Raw genomic sequence first — 22042 nt, 5'->3', positions numbered from 1 at the left:
ACATTACGTGACAAATAAATCAACGTTGACTTGTGGTTTCACATCGGACACGAACAGTGGTCTCCCCACGGCGAAAGTCCGTTGTTTTTAGACCCACCCATCAACGAGATATTAGGATCTATAGCCTCATGCAATTTAAGATCGTTCACAGACTACATTACTCCAAGGTGAAACTGCACACGATATTCCCCTCCGTTTCACCTTTGTGTGAAGAATGTGACCTCAGCAAGGCCACTCCGTTTCACAGCTAAATGCTGTCTCAAGAATTACTAGCTTTATGGTTTTAACACTATATATATATATATGAAATATTTGTGTGCCATGTAAAACCAGACTCCCAAACTATCATTTTAATTCTTTTAGTTATTTTAGTCTCTCATCCGCTCACCAATGCTTTCTTAATTTTTGTCTCATGTAATACTATGGAAGGGGAAATGTGTACCTATACTTAAAATGTGGCTATAGTGGACCTTGTAAACACAGTGGAGGTGGAGAGGATTAGATATTTTAGGATGGACCAGGCAGATTTTGATTTAAATATGGCAACATTTCATTCAACCTCTGGGGGAAACTTCTATCAGAGACCTCAAAGATCTCTGGGTTTTTGTTTTGTTGGAGTTGGAGGGTGGTATTTATGAAACTAGTGCAGTGCATGTTCAAACAGCCCAGTTGCACAGCAGTTCGTGAAATAGCCGAGAAATTTAATGTATTGATTTCACAGGAATTTCAATTTTTTTTGTGATGGTCAGCACGAAATCAATTCATATGTGATCCACTTAGTTGTGAACCGTATAAAGAGCGGCGAACGTCGCATAGGGAGGCGGTCAGGCTGGATGGGTGGGTCAAAAAACACAGGACTTACGCCCAGTAGACCGGCGTTCGTGTTGGTTCGTGTCCCATGTGAAACCAGAAGTCAACGTTGATTTATTTGTCACGTGACTTCCTTTACTTAAGTTACAGCACTTCCAGAGTTATTTGAACCAAAAGTGCTATCTTTTCCTAAACCTAACTAAGTTATTTTATTTTGAAAAGACTGGAGCGGAAATTGACATGTGTGTCACGTGTTGCTGGATATTCAAAAGAAAACTGTTGATATGGTGCTGAAAGTCATGCTGAGCATTCATGAAAAATTCATGTGAATGTACACAAATCAAACAGATTACATTTTGTGACTATTTGACGAACTGCCGTGAGACTGTGTTGGTTCATAACATGCCTGTTCAGAACAGGCTGGATGTTTGGCCTGTGGTGTTGCTGCTTGCAGTTTCCTCGAGAACCGCTCATACAAACAACTTCACACTCGACACTGCGCATCCTTGGGTCCGGAGCAAATACACCTACCATGACATAGTTGCTTCACACACACATGTCGGGGTTACTCTCGATCACAAACGTCGGTGAAATACACTTAGCGGAGGTCATTTCCAAATAGGTGTGTTGGTCGCTTGCTTTGACGTAACAACTGCAGTTATAAAGTAGAGCATGGATTTGATTTGTGGAGGTATTTTGCTGGCCGTAACATTATTAGTGTTATAAGTTAGTAATAAGTCTTACAGCGGGGAAATACAGTCTTACTCGAAAAAACACACCCAAGTCACGCAAGTAATACTGACTGCAACATCGGCAAAATACACTTAGTAGTAAGGTAGTAATTTCAGAACAAGCATATTAGTTGCTATAAAGTAGAGCATGGATTTAATGAGTGGAGGTATTTTGCCGGCGGGGACGTTATAAGTCAATGTGGCAAAAACATACACAATTTGGGTTGCAATGGCAGAGTGTTTGGTTGTAACGTTATCCAGCTTTAGCAGGCTATATCCAGGATCCAGCAGCAAAAGTGAACTGCAGAGCTGCAATCTGCCTGCTGCAGACCACATGCTGGATGTCTGCAGAGCCCTGAAGCTCTGACCCCGCTGCTGTCGCCTGTTTATTCAAAGTTTATTAATATTGAATGAGTTGCATGTCCAAATTGCACCAAAAAAGCACTCCCTCGGGTCCCTGGCAATACACCCTCCAAGTGTGAAGTTCATCGGATGAGCGCTTCTAGAGAATGAAGGATATACAGACAGACATACAGACAGAGATTCCTTGCTTTATAGTTGGATACAATCATTTTTGACAATCTTGCCAGGTTTTAGATATTTTGCTGAGGTTCTTTTTCCATTTTTCTTAATTTTCCTTCTGTGTTTCTTTTTGTTTTTTTTATCTGTATGTGTGTGTTTGTGTCTGTTGTGGGCTCCGAACCGCAAAGATAGACAAAATGAATGAGGGTTTGTGTATGTATGTCCGTATGGTCTAATGTTTTAATGCTGGCTGTCTCTGAGAGAGAGTATGGCTGACCCTCCACTTCAGAGTAATCTGTAAGGGTTAAATGTTTGGGTTTCTTGGGGGGGGCGGGGAGGGGGCGCTACGAACCTACTGTATTTGTTTCAAGTACCCTGTATCTTGTTGTTAGGAAGTATCCCTTGTCATTTCTGTTATTATTTTCTATTTCATTATTAATGATTGCAGTCTTATCTTGTCCTTTGTTTCTGTTGCCTGTTCTTACAAAAAATAATGGTATCTTATTTATAATTGTCAACAACCGTTCCAAACACCTCAATAAAATATCTAAAAGTTAAAAATATTTGGATGTGTATAGCTGCTAAATGCTCCACCATGCTCACCATCTAGTCTCTAACTCGGTGTCGAGAGCCGTGAGAATGAACCAAAACAATCAGCTCCAAAGAGCTGCAGCCGGGTGATAATTCATCTTTTCCATTATCCATTTAGACCAGGGGTCTCAAACTCGCGGCCCGCGGGCCAATTGCGGCCTGCAAGACGATATTTTGTGGCCCCCACCTTGATATGGAAGTTTAATGTTAGTGCGGCCCGCAAATTTTTTTTTTTTTTTTTTTTTTATAAAGTTTTTTTTTTTTGGGGGCATTTTTTCATTTTTATTGACAGGACAGTGGATAGAGTCTTGGAAAGGGGGGAGAGAGAGAGTGGATGCGGAAAGGGCCACAGGCCGGATTCGAACCCGGGCCGCCACGGTCAGGACCAAGTCTTGTTACATGGGCGCCCGCTCTACCAACTGAGCTAACCAGGCGCCCCGCGAGTTTTATGTGAATGGCAGTTTGCCGTGGAAGGTCCCTTTGTTGCGCGAGCCCGGGCTGAACGAACCTACCATTCACAGCGGGGTATATGGCTCCCGGGGGCGGGCAATCGGCCGGGCTTGATGCAAGCAGAGAAACATTTCACAACAACTGTGGCGGCGCCCGTGTAACATCGCATAAGCTTGATTAAAGCTTGATTTATACTTCTGCGTTGAATCGACGCCGTAGCCTGACGTGCACCTCTCCAGAAATGTAACTACACGTCGCGGCGACGCAGACCGCAACAGCTGTGATTGGTCCAGTCTCTCAGCGATGCTGAGCGGCCAGGACCAAGTTCTACTTCTCTCTGCCTCCATCTTTTCAATGTTTGTTCACACAAATCCACTCAGATATATTTTCTCTTTTCGGCGTTGCAGTAATGTCAGTAAAAGTTCTGTGGTTCAACAGTTATTAGCTCCAACTCCGCTCAGTTTCTGTTTGTAGTACAAGAAGAAGAAGAAGAAGGAAACTCATAGAGACGCCGCCGCCAACTAGCGGTTTGGTGGTGTAATTGCAGAGCAACACAAACACAGCAGGCACAACTTTATTGCGGAGTGACACCAAGTGGAATGAATATATATCTTGTCACACAGTCCCAATCATGTCTTTTTCAAAGCCTGCAGTGAAGAGAAAGGTTGGTGACGAGCACAGACAATTTCAGGAAAAGTGGGAGACGCAATAGAGGCCATGTTCAGAAGAACCGTTCATGTTCTTCAATGTTCCATTCATGTTCAGGACAGTTCATGTTCAGAAGAACCGTTCATGTTCAGAAGAACCCATTCAAGTTAAAGAACTGTTAATAATGACGTTTGAGAAGATTGTTTTTTTTTTAACAAAGCTTTTTTTGTGGAATACCTGATGCGGCCCAGCCTCACCCAGACTCTGCCTCCAGCGGCCCCCAGGTAAATTGAGTTTGAGACCACTGATTTAGACCATGTAATCCATTATTGCTAGTGCAGGTTTAAATAAAAAAATCAGTAAATAAGTAATCAATTAACAGAATAGAGACCAGGCTAAATGACAATTGCTTTGCTCATTTTACTTTAATACTTCCACTGCAAATAATATTGTAGCTTAGTTACTTATGTACTAGGATTGTGTGCTCCTCCTGTGTAGCCATTGATAGCATTGGTGGCACTGTAAAAGCGACACGGAAATTTCTTGGTATTTCTAAACTGACGATACAATACAGTAGCAAGGGTGCTGCAGATGTAATTAAACATTGTAGTATTTCAACACATTTGGTAATTACGGTTATTTCATGGCTTTATGCTAAGTGTTTTACAGAATACACAAGTGGAACCCTTGCTTTCGAGGGGTTTCCGCTCCCCTCATTCTTTGATTACTTAATGGGATTAATTATTCTGTGAGGAAGCAGAGAGACTAAACTGTGCAGGGGTTTTTTTTCACAACCTGTAGATCCGTACAGCGCTGCAACAGGGTCGCTTCTTCAGTAAAGACTTGTTAGCATGTTAATCCCCGGCACAAAAAGGACAAGGCCAAAAAAACAGATACTAAAAACAAGACAGGATGTAGCCTTTCTTTCACCTCCTAAGACCTGAGCTTAAAGACCGGACCATGTGACGGAGGGGGGTGGGGTGGGGGAATATGTTGGTGGTCTGCAGCTATGACAGCCCTGCGCGTGCATACACACACACACACAGACATACACACACTTTCCCCCCCGAAACCCCCCACTTACAAAAACCTCCCCGACCTTCCTTCTAATTGGACTTGGGGTGAAGGGAGAGAATGGGTGGGGTGGGCTGTGGGGGGGTGGAGAGGGGTTTGGAGGCGTAAATGTGACCTTTTTTTTTCCCTCGGGAGATTCCCAAGACACAGTGGGGAGGATTGGTTTCTGTGGGTCTGCTCACTAAAGAGCCTCAGTTTGTCTCTGTTAGGACAGTCCCTGAATTTTACTCTGATTATTCTGCCAGAAGAAGTACAAAATAACCACGATGGAAGTCCTTATTTTCTATTTACAGCAACAGCCAAAGTACTTAGATCCGTAAAAAGCTCAGTAAAAGTTGCAGTGCCACACTGTACAAGTGGAAAGCCCTTTTACAACTTTTATATAGTATTACCAGCAAAATATAGTATACTACTGTAGGGTAGTTTAATCTTTAACAATACATCATGTTAGATAAACTGATCACATGTTTTAAAGGGGACATAATATGATGCTCATCTTCAGGTTCATGCTTGTATTTTGGGTTTCTACTAGAACAAGTTTACATGCTGTAAAGTTCAAAAAACACATTATTTTTCTCACCCTGTCTGTCTGAATATACCTGTATCCATGCTCTGTCTGAAACGCTCCGTTTTAGCGCATTTCAACGGAGCTGCGTTGCTAGGAAACAGCTTGGGTCCATGTTTACTTCCTGTCAGCTGATGTCATTCACATACATTGCAACAGGAAATAAACTTGGGAGACATTTTTGTATGTTTACGTTTAAAACTGTGAAATGGTCTAAATATTGTAGATTTGTGACATCACAAATGGACAGAAATCCTGACGGCTTGTTTCGAATGCACAGTTTCTGAATACAGACTGTGTGTATTTCTGAGTGTTTTGAGACTTTCACAGTATTTATATACAACTTAAAGCTGCTTTATAATATAAAAGACATGAAAATCTCACTTTTTACAAAATGGGACCTTTAAATCTTAATCTGCAAATGAAGTATAATTGTTGGAGTATACATTAATAAATTAATATTTGCCTCTGAAATGTTGTGGAATTAAAGTAAAGTAGCATAAATTGAATGTGAAGTACCTTAAAATGATGCTTAACTACAGTGCAGACACCACTAGCAGAGACACCACAACTACAACCGGTGCTTCTGGTCCACATCCTCAACTACTGCTGAGGACTACTGTTGCTCTTAAATTATCCCTTTAAATTATTAAATTACTCTAGATGCTCTATTTTTAGCCAGTTGCTTTCAGACACAGTGTCTTTTATGTGTGTTTAGAAAAAGGTCTCCAGTCCAGGCGAGGTGTTGTTGTGTTCTTAATGGTGGAACCAGTAAAGCTGTTCCGCTGCAGCACACCTCGGCCACGGCCCACCGGTGCTCACTTCCATATGTCCCGTTACACTCTCTCAGCTCAGTCCAAGTCCATGATGATGTGTGCATTGTAACTAAATGCTTACTCCAGAGCTTTCAACCACATCTCACGGTCTTCACCAGGGGATTGGAACTAATGATTGAGCTCTGGAGAAGCCAGTAAGTGGACCTTGAGTTATGATTTATTTATGCTGTTACTAATTGATATCAATCTCATAAATTACACATTATGATGAAATTGCTTCAATGATTGTCGAGCAACAAAAAATAAAATAAATAAAATCTATGTAAAAGGCTGTATTATTAATGCATTTCTTAAAAATGTAAAATCACATTTAGTTTCATTGACAGAAACCTGATAGAAGAACACCTCCTTATCTTTGATTGATGCTCAATTCTGGTGGGGGGGTTTTCTGGAGAATATTAACTCTAAATGAAAATATGGATTTTTTTTTTCACCCTAAAAACATGCAAGATCAAGGTGCTTTGCAGCCCTGAATGGTGTCTGCAGGTCCTTCATCAAGCTAGAACAACCTCTGAGCAGCAAAACCCAGAGTGAAAAGAGGTCACTGATCCCCCCCCCCCCCCCACGCTGCTGCTCATAAAGCTTGTCGTTATGAGCTTGCGGTAATTATCGAAGCCAGAGGAGCATATATCCTCATTTTGGTCAACTCTTCTGTCATCGGTGATAAAAAAACAGAGATTTTCGGCAGGTAAATCAAACTGAAACTCTTATGTAAGTGTCGGGAGGACAAAAATAGTAATTATTTGAAAGTGAATGGGGGATGTCACTATTCCCATTTTTATATTACATCTCGCCTGCTGTGTCACAGATTTATTCCCCACTTGTGGCTACACCATTTCAGGCAAATATGAAACCTAGAAGTGATACAGATAATCAGTTAATTCATTAGTCGATCAACAAAAATAGATTTTGGTAATTCTGATTCAAACTTGTGAAGACTTGCTGCTGTTTTCTCTGTTATAGATTTTTGTAATTTTAATATATTTGAGTTTTGGACTGTTGGTCAGAAAAAAAACAAGACATTTGAAGATGTTACCTTGGAAATTGGGAAAAATTTCACAATTTTCTGACATTTTATAAACCGCACGATTAATTGATATTGAAAATAATCAATAATAATTCAAACTTACCCATTGATCACAATATCATGATTGCTAGTGCTCCTTTGAAACCTCTCATTCTAAACAGTAATGCTGCTGTTTGACTTTCAACCAGGAGTTCCACATCGCGTCCACTCAGTCAGAGATTAGTGGTGATAAAATCGTAAGTCACATGACCAAAAATAGCGAGCATACACATCAAGCCGTGGCGTTATGAGGTATAACAGTCATGAAATTTATCATAACTTGATTCACAGCAACATGTATGAAAGAAAAATGAAAAAACACACTTGTCTTTGTCTGTAGCCATACATAATATATATGCACATTTGTACCACACGTTTCACAAAATTTCAAGATATTTCACAACAACAGCACCAAAGAGCTTTAAGATTGATTCCTCAACCCGCTAATACATTCATTCATCCATTATTTCCCCCAGATATACTAATAATCTATTAGATACAGAAGTGAATAATTTACAATAAAATAACAATTTTAAGGTACATTTCCCATTTCCAGTACTTTTATACTACAATAATTCCACCCAGTCTCCACATGCATCAGTTCTGCCTGAAGTCTTTGTGAAGGATGTGGATTTTTGAAATGTTCACACAGGAAGGAAAGGTTATTGTATTATCTTAATGATTGAAAAAACATGTTACCTTGTGGTGTTCGACAAAGCAAGCAGCTTACTAATGCTGAAAAGCTTTTCTTCAGAACTCCCCCCCCCCCCATCCCCTCCCCCCCCCTTCACCAACTCATTCCTTTGCTTAGCTCGTGCATGGAATAAAAACTGTACACCAATACTCTGAGAACTCACAGTGGTATTAAAATCACAGACAAAAAAAAATAAAAGTCAGGTACTGCATCTTGGAGACGAAAAATGCCACAAAGTGAAGACTTTTTGTTGTAAAATGTTAAAGTCCTCATCAAACAATAGAGAAAACAACACTGAACAATAGAACCTTCGTACTGTATGACGACACCTTCTCTGGATTATGTTTCGGTTTGGTCCAAACTTTAATACGAACGGATATACAAAAGATCTTTTTGTAAGCTGATTTTTTTTTGCCTTGCAGTGACCTTCAAACAGAGGCACTTTTTTTTTCTCCCCCCAATTGTGAGTTGAGAAATTGGCCTTGCTTGTTCATTCATAATGCTGCATTTTAAATTTACTTTTTTTTTTTTTTTTTTGATTTGCTGGTTGGATCTCACAAAACCGCTGCTCAGGTGGCCATTGACAACTCGCTTTCTTTCTTTCTCTACATCTACTCATTTCAGTGACACGCATCTACCCAACACGGTCAAATAATAAAACACAATTCAGAAAGGTACCATCACTTTACACTTTCTGTCACCGATCCTGTACTTCCTGCTATACATTATGTCGCCACTGCTCTTGCAGCCATAGAGCTTTTTGTGGTGTGAAGCAGCCATATTCCCTGGGCCCATGTGTATATTGTTATTTTGGATTGATAGACAGGACTAAACATTTGTTTAACAGAAACCTGAAAGATCCCTCAGTAGTCTTTAGTCTCTCTAAATCTCTGTAACAAAGTCCTATATGAACATTTTGTGCAAATTCTTCCCACCACCACCACCCTGTCTTTGTTAGATGAGCTTGTGTAGGTCTTTGTTTTCTTCCTTGTACAAGGCGCCAGATGTGCAACTGGATTACATGAACTGCTACAGAACATGACACAGACAGATAAAAGAGAATGAGCAAAACCAAACAAAGACGGTAAAAGCCAAGAAAACCAACCAAAACGCGTCCAGACTAAACAGGAATATCATCTATGTAAAAACACAGCATCATTCCAGGATTTTCTTGTCCATGGATTCTTTGCCATTGGTCCGCGAGTAAGGCTCAAAAGCAGAGGAGCTCAGGTAGCGGGCGGAAAGTTCCTGTAGGTTGCCAGCCAGCGAGCTGGCCATGGACAGGGGGTTGGAGGAAATGCGGGTGGCGACGCCACTGAGTAAGGAGGGCATGGTGAAGCCGAAGAGGCCGTGAGCCGCCGACGAGCTCTGCAGGCCCGCCACTGTCCCTGAACTGGTGACGGCGGGTAGAGGGGGGCTGCCCCCCGCCGCCGTGCCGCTGCTGGCGCCGCTGCTGCTGCTACTGCTGCCGTTGCTGACCATGGCCATGGAGGGAGGGCGCAGAGCGGAGCCCAGCGCGCCGCTGCCACAGTGGGGCAGGAGGCCCGTCATGCCCGGAGGCGTCAGCAGCCGACCCTGCTCCAGTAGTCTGAGGACGCTGCAGGTCGCTGCTGTTTCTGACACCACCGACCGCAGCTCAGAGTCCTTCCCCTGGTCCTTCTTCTGCTTAGTGCGCCGGTTCTGGAACCAGACCTTCACCTGGAGAGGCACACACATAAGAGACAGAGCCTTTAATGTGTAACATATAGTTAGTAATGGTGTAGATCATGTAATATTATATAATGCCTTCATGGGATACAAAAAACATGTGAATTTAAATATCTAAATACAACATTAGTTTGAAAAACATTTTTTTCGGTGCGCATTGGTAGCCGAATGGTTACCGTGCATTCCACACAATCTTTGGTGCATGTCATTACCCCCCTCCCCCTGTTTCCTGTCTGCCTCCTCACTGTTAACTGACCAATAAAGGCAAAAAACTATCTTTAAAGACAGGCCTGTGATCACAGTGTCGCAATAATCTGATTACTTGGCGATAATTGCACCATTGAATTGTGTGTCTTCACAGATTAACCCTCATCAGACCCCAGAGGTTTTACTTTCTGTCACATCTCACAGCTGCTTCATTCTACCGTTCCAATTTTTCATGACTTTGTCAAATCAATTCGTTCCTAATGACTTCACATCATTGTTTTCTCTTTCTGTTTCAATTAGGGGACCCCAGTTGCAGCTTAAATAGATCAAATAGATGAGATGGATAAAATTTTTGGTTCCTAATTTAAAGTATCACACTATCAGGTGGGGGGGGCGGGGAGGGGGCACTCTGTCAGTCATGAGCTCTGTCTATTTTTTTGTCTATTGTCCATTCCTACTCAATCACCACATGCACTGTCAGATACTCACTAATACATTGGAGCTATACATGCAGCGATGCTCACACACACACACACACACACACACGCACACACACACACAAGCGGTCCACCAGGTAATGATCGCAGACTGTGATTGGTGATTTAATCCCGTCATGGAGGAGGAGAGGGCTCACTGTGACACACTAGCAGGCAGCAGGAGGTTAATTCAGTCAGACTTGACTCACAGATAGCCTTTCATATGTAAAACAATGCTAAACTTTCTCAGCCTCCTACGCTACCAAAAGGTTCAAGCATGAACTCCAAATAGTCCACTCCCCATGTGAAACCTACACAGATACACTGCCAATATATATATATATATATATATATATATATGAACAGATCATTGTTTTATTGTTCATTGATTGTTGTGATCTTGTTGCAAAGTTGTGGTATGATGTTATTTATTTAAACTGGAATAATCAATCGGCAATCATTTTAATAATTGTTTAAGTCAGTTATTAAGCAAAAAATTAAAAAGCATTGGCTGGAGTCAGCTTCTCAAACGTGAGGACTTTTCCCTGTTTTGGATTATTGTAAATTAAATATCTCAGTTAGACTTTGGATTGGAGAAAACAACAGTATAAAGTATATTTTCTGACATGTTATAGACTAAGCCAGGGGTCAGTAACCTGCAGCCCTTTAGCCTCTCTCCAGTGGCTCCCTGTGGCTTCGACAAAAAATTATATAGAAATGAATAATGGTTATTATTTAACATTTTAACTTTAATGAATCATTGTTGTAGGCTTAGAGTGATTCTTACATTCTCCAATTGGAAAAATGTGTAGCCTATAGTAGGGATGCACCGATACCAGTTGGACGATACCCAAAGCCCAGGTATCGGTATCGGGACCGAAAAAGTGAGACTGGTGCATCCCTAGCCTATACACTGAATAATAAAATAAGTTTTAACATTTCAGTAAACTAAACTGTGTGTCTACGGCCTGTCACTTATCCTCTAATTTTGCCAATCCTCAATAGCGTTGGCTAGTCTTGAGTAAAAGTAAATTAAAGACATTTCCAAAACAAACACACTGGAAGCTCCTGCTGAAAAGAGCTTCCAGACAAATCTCCTCAAGACGATTCTTCAATGTCCCGCCTCTCGTTTGCACTCGGGTCCTCACTGCATTAGATTTATAGGCGGTGTTACCTTCATTATGGGGCTCAAATACGTTTTGCGGCTTTTTTTAATTTATTTTTTGGCCAAAAATGGCTCTTTGGATAGTAAAAGGTTGCTGACCCCTGGACTAAGAGATCAATTGGTTAATTGGAAATCTACATGACATGTGAAAATAATTGTAAATTGAGGCCCTATAATGTTGTTACTCGACAGTAGATGTTCCAAGATAAACATTTTTTAAGGCATGAAACCCCTGAATGACACATTCACCTAAAGTTCATCATCCTCTCCTATACCTCCAAGTTCAAAATGACCACAATGACTTCAATGACCTGTACCTTCTTTTAATTAGCACCATGGGATTTCCTGGCGCTGAAAATGTATTTAGGTTTAGCCTCCAAAATTATATAGAATCTTGTACAGAAATGAAGAAACCCTAAATTTCTTCTTTGGAAATCTAAGAAGGCCGCCTAGGTTACATTTCGGGATAATGACGACATCTGATTCTTGTAATTTCTGATGGCAAAGATCATCCGCTCCATTTGTTTCAGAAATGTTTCTCAAAGTTTTGAGATTTTGTGGGAAGTATGTCGAGTATATATCCAGCTGTTATTGGAATATCAAGATAAAGAACGAATAGAAACCTTTCTCTATATTCCCACACCTGAGGAGGAGGAAAAGAACGCCCTCTTAGTGATAATTTAACAACTAGGTCAAGTCACTCATCTGACTGCACAGATCCATTTAGTTATTCTGGCGTATCCATCGTTCACTTTCACATTATCTTAATTGAATTAATGTCAAATTGACACAAATACAAGGTGATTTGTTCCTGTAAGTCTGCCGTAATCACACTAGACTATTTTTCATATGGAACTTAATGTATATGTACCAATCAGCAGCAGCGAGCCACCATCTCAATCCTACTGCTCCACCAATCACATTGATTTTTTATTTTTTTCCTTTCCTTTTTCAGTGGGCGGTTTAACTCTTCACCAGCTGTTAACAACCATTTCACATCAATAAGCCCTGCTGCTCCGTCCCAATAGTTTGTGTTTGCCACGTAAAGACTGCTCAGAAGGAACATCTTGTTCATTTTAGAGGTTTCCGTTCTCAGTGCAAAGAAAACAAGGTGAAGCTGGTGTAGCTCAAACAAAGATGATGAGGTGTGCACACAGCCGATGGCTGTCACTCCTTAATGAAACAACCCCGCGAGTACCAGGGAACAAAATGTTAATTCCACCATGTTGTCATTAAAAGGCATTTCATCAGGACAAGAAGGGAGACACTGTGAAGAAAAATCCTGAAGCCTTTGTCCTGCCTAAGTAGGGAGCAAAGGTTATTTTCTAGATTACCTTTATGTGAGCGAAATAACATCTTCAGACACTTAATTAACTGCTATTGAATTTACGTGGAAAAAAAGAAAACGTGTTAGTAGAATGAAAAAAGAATGTTTCAAATGTAAAAACTCCGTAAGTAAAATGTGCATAGCTGTTGATAAAAGGAACGGTGAGTTTGTTTGTTGTACGTCAACAATCGGATTCAAGTTGTCGGTTTTTGGAGTCATTTTGTGAGGAAAAAGGTTGACCTCTCGCTCTCGCAGACCTCCGCTCGAGGTCAACCTCCTTCCGCCCGCATGAAAGCCACAAACACATTAGCACCAAAGACCTGCCCGATGGCGCCGTTAGCCGCTTTGCACATTTAGAGAAATAAACAAATAGATGAATGAAACCGGAGCAAAGCAGACAGTCCACATCATACAGGCTGACCTGAAACTGGTGTCAAACACATGGTGTCGGACACTGTTGACCCCACACGCATGACATGAGGAGCGAGTCTGCACTTTTTTCTAATGGCAGCTTTCATTTCAGCAGCTTCAGGTAATAATGGCAAACACTCCATAAGCTACACAGACACTACATTCGATTTATTAAGAAGGCCAATGCATTTACTTTAAAGGGATACATAGCCTATTATTAGAAATATCTCTGTGGAGGAAATCCTTAAAGGTACAATAGATTCCAGATGCAAACCAAAAGGTTCAGCCCCGGCGCTCTTCTTCAAAACACTGAACTGGAACCTGCGAAGTCTGTGAATACTATAACACTCGCCAATAGCTCCAGGTTTTTAATGATTACCGGTGCCATTAAAGATTTGTTTACAGTAGTGTAAGTGCTTGTAAAACAGGCCTATTCCCATCTCGACTCAAACTGTAATTATGCATGGGAGTATTCCTCTTGGTATAAGGATGAAAAATGATTGCACCTTTAAAATAAAACTGCTTTGTCTAAAATGGACATTTATTTGCATCAAGGCTTACAAATCGAATTGGGTTATGTGGGTAAATTCACTTTCCTCTGTGGCAAAGCAAGTGGTCCTAAAAGATTGTAACATGACTGTCTAAAGTCAACATAGATGGTAGTATAAAACTAAAGACAGGAACAAAAGGGAAATTAAATGAAATTTACACTATTCATATACATATATTTCAGTTAACATACCTGAGTTTCAGACAGATTGAGCTGACGGGCCAGTTCTGTCCGTTCCCTCCCAACCACATACTGGCACCTCTGAAACTCCATCTCTAACCGGTAGAGCTGCTCTGCAGTGAAGGAGGTGCGGGTTCGCTTGGGCCGGTCCAAATCCAAACCCTTAGGCAGGATAATCTCTCGGATAGAGCCTTTAGCATCTGTAATGACGAATTAATAACAACGCTGAGGCACAGAGAAGAACTAAGGAACAGGTAGAACAGATAAATGCAATATATTCCTCGGTGGAGACTGATTTACATATATATTATTATTATAATATTATTAATATTATTATATTACTATTACTATTACTATTATTAGTATTATTATTATTATCATTAATGTTAATGATAATAATAATAATAATAATAATAATAATAATAATAAAGATATTATAGAACAGTGGTGGAGGTACTGACAATTCATAGTAATGAGACAAATTCAAATTTTTTCCAAATTTAACTGTGAATTTAACTTTAAGTGCATGCATGATGTACTTAGAGAAAAATACTGCTTGTTTGAATTATGCATTACATCTCGGAGTTTTATTATATTATATTATTTTTTATCAGTAATTATTAAAGGGGGGTATCAGTCTGGATTAAATCTTATGAAAGGAAAACACCTAAATTCTGTAATTTGGAATGAATTCAATTGAGATGTCTTCGAAAATATGTGTTTACTAATGTGTACACATAATAAGTAAAGATTACATAAAAAATGTATTAAATAAGATTTTCACTCATGTATACAGTGGTATATATTTTACTACAAAAGAGAAATTACAACAATGGTGTAGGTCAAAATTATAGTAGAATTAACCTCCATTACGTATATGCAATTTGTTTTAGATATTACATTGACTATAGTTTATAATTATATAAAAATCATGCTAAATAAATGTGCTTGCAATGCTGCAATAAATTAATTCACAATTATGTTATTATTAACATAAAAACTAATATTATATAGGTTATGTCCAATACAATATTTCTCTATATTTTAGGTAGTGAGGCTACTCCGTCTCATTAATATCTTGCGTGACTAATCCACCGTTTTATGGTGAAGTTATATTTATAGTTATAGTTGTTTGGCCAACACTGCATGAAGGAAATTACATAAATCACTCGCTGGGCAACTGACACTCATACACACAATTCCACGGAATGATTTGTTGACATTAAATATCTGTAAAACAAACTCCTAACTCCTTTTTTCTGTTTAAATATTTATAATCTTAATATTTATCACCATGAAAGTGTAAAGCAGTACATACTGTACAGTATAAACCCTGTAGGCCTTTTCCCCCTAAATGCATTTTACCTTGCACACATCTAAATGTACACAAGGAATTATGACTGAATTGTTCATTTTAATAATTAACTTTAAACATTTTTGAATAATTTCACATAAGGTATTAAATCTAAAGAAACATCTTGCTCGTCATAGTATTTACAAAAAGTCTTATGACAAAAATGAAAATCAAAAAATCCCTACTGACTACATGTAGTAATTATGGCCTAGAATTTAAGCTACATATCTTAAATAACAATTAGCTCTTTTTCATGACAAATAATTTATCTCTCTTATATTTTTATGTTTCTGTAATTGTACTTTAAAAAAAAGGCTCCATCCTAAAAAATGAATTTTTTGTTTAAAGGGGGTATTTTGCAATTAACTCTAAAGTTAAGTGAAATCCTCCTAATTATCAACTTTCTGTGTATCAACAACAACTGTCTAATATTACTGAGGCTACATTTTTCAACTTAATTCTTGAAGGTTTCCTGATTTTAAAATGCACGTAACAGCAGTTTAGACAATGTTTCCTCACATTATGTACAAGGACTGTGTGATCTCTGAAGTACGACACAGCAAGTTCCAAAAAAAGAAAAGCCTTACCTCGGACTAGTATTCTCCGACAGTAGTCCGGGTCCCCCGTGCTCCCCCTGTTCTTCTCACAGTTGTCCACGGTCCCAGAGGGGGAAAAGGAGTCCTGCTGCTCCTTGAGGAAGCTTTTGGACAAGCTGCCCTGGGAGTCCTTGTCATCTTTCCCCTTCTTTAGTCCATTCTTCAGCCCCATCCCTTCCGTCTCTTGGTTGTACCTGACCTCCATGCTCAGTTTATCCTCTTGGACCTGTGGCTCGTCCGCCTCTTTTTTCCTTTGTCAGGTGAAAAAAAAGGGAGATTACAGAGAACACGGTGCACCAGATCGTCTGGACAGTGTGGGGTTTAGTTTCAAAACAGCACCTTTCAGCAGGGCAGAGTCAGCTATCTAATGTTTGGTGAAATACTTCCGTCGGCCGACCAAGGAGCCCTATTATCACTGACCAAACTCCCTTGCCCAATGATCATGGACTTCTCAGTGGAACTCAACAGTAATTCAATGCCCCCCTTTCCTTGTTACATAGACATCAGGCTGATAGATGATCTCCAAATAATCAGAGCCATGGATGCGCATTCGCTGTTTCAATTGATTACGGTAATTTTGCTGCCTCCACATTTGTGTAACCTCATGAATACACTAAATTGTTTGGGGAAATAGATCAGGTCTTGATAGAGGGGTTTGCTCGTCCCGTCCCCCTCAGTTTGCCTGCTCTCAGCCCAGAGAATCAAGACAAATGATTGGTCTTGCCTCGCAACCAAGCCTCCGTGAACCCCACATGAACGCACGCAATCACAGAGGTACGACTCTTCCAGACCTGAAAAAAGTTCCCGGGTGCTTCATTCTTCCGTCTGCAGAACACGGCCAGATATTTTTTTCCACCGACTTTTCACAGCGCATCTGATTGCCGCAGCATGTCAGCGAACTTTGATCCCGTTTTTCCCTTTGACTCTCTCACGATCAACAGAATTCTGCAATGTGCGTATCTCGCCACTATGCTATCGCAGGCAAGAGACACTGGGAGAGAGCCGGAGAGAGAGAGAGAGACAGGTGAAAAGGATAACGAACAAATCCACGTCGATCAAAATTTATCATGGCAATGACGACTCCGCCGGTTTGAGCACGGTAGCGATGCCGGGCTCTGCTTTAACGGGGATTGTGTTAAAGTTTCCTGTGTTCATTCAGAGAGCTACGCAGAGCAGCCCAGCGAGGTCCTGGCCGCTAACGCCACATCCTTCAGTATTCAAATGATTGCACCCCAGAAGCCATCTTCAGCTCTCATAATCTTAACCTGCACATTTGAAAAAGACAAAAAAGGGGAACAAAGCTTGTCATTAGTGTTTAGGCTGCCTACACTCTCTCTCTCACACACACGCATACCTCTGGAATAGCCCCTACCTCTCTCCACCACTCGCCTTCCAGCCCACTAACCACCCACCCACCCACCCAACCACCAACTCTTAGCTATTTTCATTGTCAGTGCAACAATATCTCTGAACACAGCAGTGGCCAGTAATCCAATAAGACCATTGATTAGGCCACAATGATTCAATTCAAACCAGTGGTCTAGTGCAAGGAGCATTCTCTGGCCCTTCTTGTCACCTTAGCTGGCCAGAAGCCCTCTTCAATCTGCCCCCCTCCCTGAGTGCCATTCATGCCTTTATGGGAAACAGAGAGGAAAAGGAGTGAAAGATGGCAATTATCTAATTGGACTATTAACAAACAATTCTGTGAGTGTGGCTGCCCGGCAGCAGTCTCGGGGTGGGTTTAAGGGCCGCATGTTGGACTAACTTTATTCACCGAGTGTTTGGGGGGCTGCTGCTTGGAGAGGGGCAGGATCCATTGTTTGAGAAAGGTAAAAAGGAGGCTAAAAAGGGAACGACTAAAGGGGAACCTGGGCTTCTCAAGCTGCGGTGCAGAGCCCCAGCCTGGGAAATAGATTGAGGACGCGGCGTCTTGGCCTCTCAGCTACACACAATGGCCGAGGAGGAGAAAAGACTGATGTGTTCAGTTTCCACATCCCCAAAAATATCACACACTCGGGGCTGCAATGTGCGAAGAATACCGCATGTGTACTGTATAGCGACATGTAATCTCTCTTTTACAACACACACACATGTTCCAATGGTAGATTACTTTATGGAATTTCAATTGATAGATGGATAAAAATGTAAGAGCACTTTCCTAATTATATTGTAAATGATGCACACCGACATCGCAGTGCAATTCCCGTAGAAAATGTGAACAGTACATTAAACACCAGAAACAAACACCAAATTTCTCTTACAGGCTTCACTAATATGATACTGTACATCCAGAGGAGAGAGATATCTGAGTTTTCACTTGTAGATAGATAAAAGACCCAGCTCTTTCATGAACACCTCCGCACCTACCATGACATTGATGATGTTGATAATGATGATATTGACAATGTTGCTGATGTTGATTAGGATATTCATGATGATGATTATATTGATGGCGTTGTTGATAATGTTAATGAATCCTTGCTTGTGTTGTACAAACTCGTCTGCTAAATGAAATTGTAGATACAGGTTTCCTGGTTTAATCCTGCTTGAAATTAGTTGTATGAAAAGGGGGAAATCCTGACATTATATTTGCTGGCTAAAACCATAAGCAGCCATTATGCTGAACAGTCTTGAGGAAGGTGGGCTGTTAAGTGTTTGCCAGTGATGCCTTTAGCTGGTGTCAAGTTTCAAGTTATTTATTATCCAATGCACAACAATTACAGAAACAGTTGTTTTCAATGAAAAAATCTTGGGTCTCAAGCTCCCTCCAACAATGCTAATTATATCACACAATTAAAAAAAAACAGTGAGAATCGAAGATATAAAATAGTGAAAGTTAGAATGTGGGGATATAATATATAACAAATAAAGTAATACACATTTGTGGTAGACAGTAATTGTAAACAGGAATGTGGTAAATGTATACGCATAATGAAGAGTATAAATATACATAGGCTATATACAGAGATGCTACACGGTGGTGCAGTGGTTAGCACTGTCACCTCAAAGCAAGAGGGTCGCAGGTTCAAACCCGGCTTGGGGCCCCTCCTGTGGAGTTTGCATGTTCTCCCCGTGTTGGCGTGGATTTTCTCCGGGTTCTCAGGTTTCCTCCCACAGTCCAAAGACATGCAGGTTAGGTTCATTGTTTGCTCTTAATGTCCCGTAGGTGTGAATGTGAGCGTGAATGGTAGTCTGTCTCTATGTGTCAGCCCTGTGATAGTCTGGCGACCTGTCCATGGTGTACCCCGCCTTCACCCAATGTCAGCTGGGATCGGCTCCAGCCCCCCCGTAACCCTGAATAGGATAAGTGGTTACAGATAATGGATGGATATATACAGAGATGTAAACAGATTGTAAAACAGTAACTATATGTATAAAGTTAAAGTGCCAGTATATTGGTAAAGCCAACAGTGGTTGGGGTGATTGGGGTGATTGGGGTCTCTGATGATCCTGTTGGCCTTCTTCCTGTACTGCTGGGTGTAGAGGTCCTCCATGGATAGCAGCTCCATCCTGGTGATGTGCTGAGCAGTTTTCACCACCCTCTGTAGAGCCTTACATTTGAGGGTGGTGCAACTGCCATACCAGGCGGTGATGCAACCGGTCAGGAAACTCTCAGTGGTTGGCGTGGTGAGTCCAGGTCAGGTCCTCACCGATGTGAACCCCCAGGAACCTGAAGCTGCTGACTCTCTCCACCGTGTTCCCGTTGATGGAGATGGGAGTCGTGTCCTTCTCCCTGACACTTCCTGTAATCCACAATCGGCTCCTTAGTTTTGCTGGTGTTGATATGGAGTTTTCTGGTCTGGCACCAAGATGTCAGGACTCTGACCTCCTCTCTGTAGGCCACCTCGTCCCTGTTCAGGTCGATGACGGTCCTGTCATCAGCAAACTTGATGACAGACAGAAACACAACTGAGACGTGATCTGATTTGCTGAGAGGGAGGGAAAGGGAGGGCCTTATATTGTTACCGGAGAGGAGTGTACAAATGGTCAAGTGTGTTACCTGCACGCATAGCACAGCTGATGTTTTGATGATATCTCAGCAGGACTTTCCTTAGTTTGGCGTTGTTAAAATCCCCGGCCCATGACCCTCATTTCCTTTGTCTCTTATATTTTTCAGGTAAAGCAAAAAGTAATCCCAGCCATGGATATACCCTGTTATTTGTTGATTGCAATGAAAAAGTACTGTTTTGCATCTCTCTGGATGCAAACAAGTCGGCCACTGCCCTGCCGAAGTGACGCCAAATTTCCTCAACTACCTCTGAGTGCAGTCTCCATTCCCCTGGGCCCAAGCCCCCGGTCCCCGGTTCACCCGCCCGGGAACATGCAAGGCTCTGAGTGACAGAAATCGTGCACATGTCTGTGGGCCATCCTGCAAAGGCGTGGGGAGCCCAAGCCCCCTTGCCTGTTGACATATGCCACTGCCGCCGTGCTGTCCATTCTCACAAGCATGTGACGGCCCAGCACACTCAGTAGGTGAATGGCCCACAGCTCTAGGACGTTGATATGCTGGCTCTTCCAGGGGACACTCCATCCCCCGCTGGTGCCCTTGCTGTCATGGTTTGTCCCCCATCCCACCAGGGATGCATCTGCAGTACTGGACCAAGCATTCTCCCCTTTGAGATGTTGGCCGGGGTCTTCCACCACTTGAGGTCCACACACAGCCTCCCGGTGAACAGCACCATGGTCTGCATGTGTCTCTGAGGGCATAGCCCCAGGTAAAAGAGGCACCTCTGCACCGGCCGCATGTGCAGCAGAGCCAATGGCACCACTTGCACTGATGCTGCCATAAGGCCCAAGAGGCATAGACAAAGTCTCCATGTTACCTTGGTTCCCAGCCCAAAAAGAAAGAGGCAGATTTTGAGGGACTTTTGCCACCAAGAATGAAGTCAACCTTGTCACAGAGGGGCACTCATGAATTGTAATCGATACCCCTGGGTCATTGTTAAAACAACCCAGGGGTCTGCCTCCAGGGCTTCCCATGGTGCACGAAACCTCTGAGGGCAGGGGTAGGCTTGGGATGGCGCTGTGTCAGGACTGAGACGGGGGCTAGGGCGGACCCTGGCCATGGCCTCCACCGCCTCCTCTCTCCCGCTTAAGTCTGCCTCTCTGTGATGCGTCCAGCTGGCCCCTCAGATCCCCCTGACTGTGTGGCATTCCTGGCACCGCCTTAACGCACCTTACCCCTCACGAGCACAGCGACAAGCTTCCTGAGCCTGCTGAAGCATCCTAGTAGCATCAGAACTAAACATGGCAGACGGTTCCACAGGTAACCTTGCAGACACACTCTGTCCAGCATGGACTGTGACAGCCACAGGTGGTGCCTAACACCCCATGGTCCTGCCATGGCCTTGCCAGCTGCCTCTGCCTGCTCCCTCATGAGTTTAGGGAGAAGTCTTGCAACTGCGTGATCAGGTCGGCACCACACGCCCGTCCTTCAGCTGGTGAGTCAGATGGCTTTGGTAAAGTGCTAATATGGCCCCCGTGTTAGCCAACTGGGTCTGGACTGTCATAATGCCATGCATCTTAATCAGCTTAATCCATCACTCTGCAGTTCTTGCTCGAGCAACTATTCTTCCCAAGAACTGATTTAGATGGAGACACCAAAGCTGTCAAAGCGTGGTCCATCGCAGGTAATGGCCCAATCCTCTCCCGATTGTCAACTAACGGCAAGCGTTAACAAAGCCAAGACCAGCGACCACAACTTGACGGTGTCTGAAACTGCTTCCGGACCACCTCCTCCTGCGGATAAAAGCCTTGTGTTTGTTGGAGTTGAATTTGAGCTAACTGGTAACTGCTAACTGGGGGTATGTCTCTTGGAGCAACAGGGAGAACAAGGCAAGGGTGCGAGTGGTTTTCTTGTTTCTGCCACTTTGGATTTAATCCAATAAACAAACTGTGAAACACACACGGACCCTGGAAGTATTATTGACAAGCCCTCGAGGCAGCTCTACTTCTTTGTTCTCTGGACTGAGGGCAGACGGGACACTACACACTGGACTCACTATCGCTCCTTGAGGAACAAGTGGTAATACAAGAAGGTACGGGCCGGACTTTGCTGATTGTCAGTAGATATCTCTGCAGC

The 22042-nt window shown here is 42.1% G+C and overlaps 1 protein-coding gene across 1 annotated transcript; it reads right to left on the bottom strand.

Moving 5' to 3' along the window:
- Positions 1 to 8506: 8506 nt before the first annotated feature.
- vax1 (ventral anterior homeobox 1) lies at positions 8507 to 16165 on the bottom strand. The gene is made up of 3 exons (XM_037783402.1): positions 15952 to 16165; positions 14023 to 14210; positions 8507 to 9685 (listed from the first exon to the last, which is right to left on the bottom strand). The coding sequence occupies exons 1-3, from the start codon at positions 16163 to 16165 to the stop codon at positions 9143 to 9145; spliced, it is 945 nt and encodes a 314-aa protein (XP_037639330.1). The 3' UTR covers positions 8507 to 9142.
- Between the last annotated feature and the right edge of the window lie 5877 nt (positions 16166 to 22042).

Source organism: Sebastes umbrosus, chromosome 10 (genome assembly GCF_015220745.1).
Source record: "Sebastes umbrosus isolate fSebUmb1 chromosome 10, fSebUmb1.pri, whole genome shotgun sequence".
NCBI lineage: Eukaryota > Metazoa > Chordata > Actinopteri > Perciformes > Sebastidae > Sebastes > Sebastes umbrosus.
Note: the sequence above shows the minus strand (reverse complement) of the source record. Positions and strands in the feature narration are given on the sequence as shown.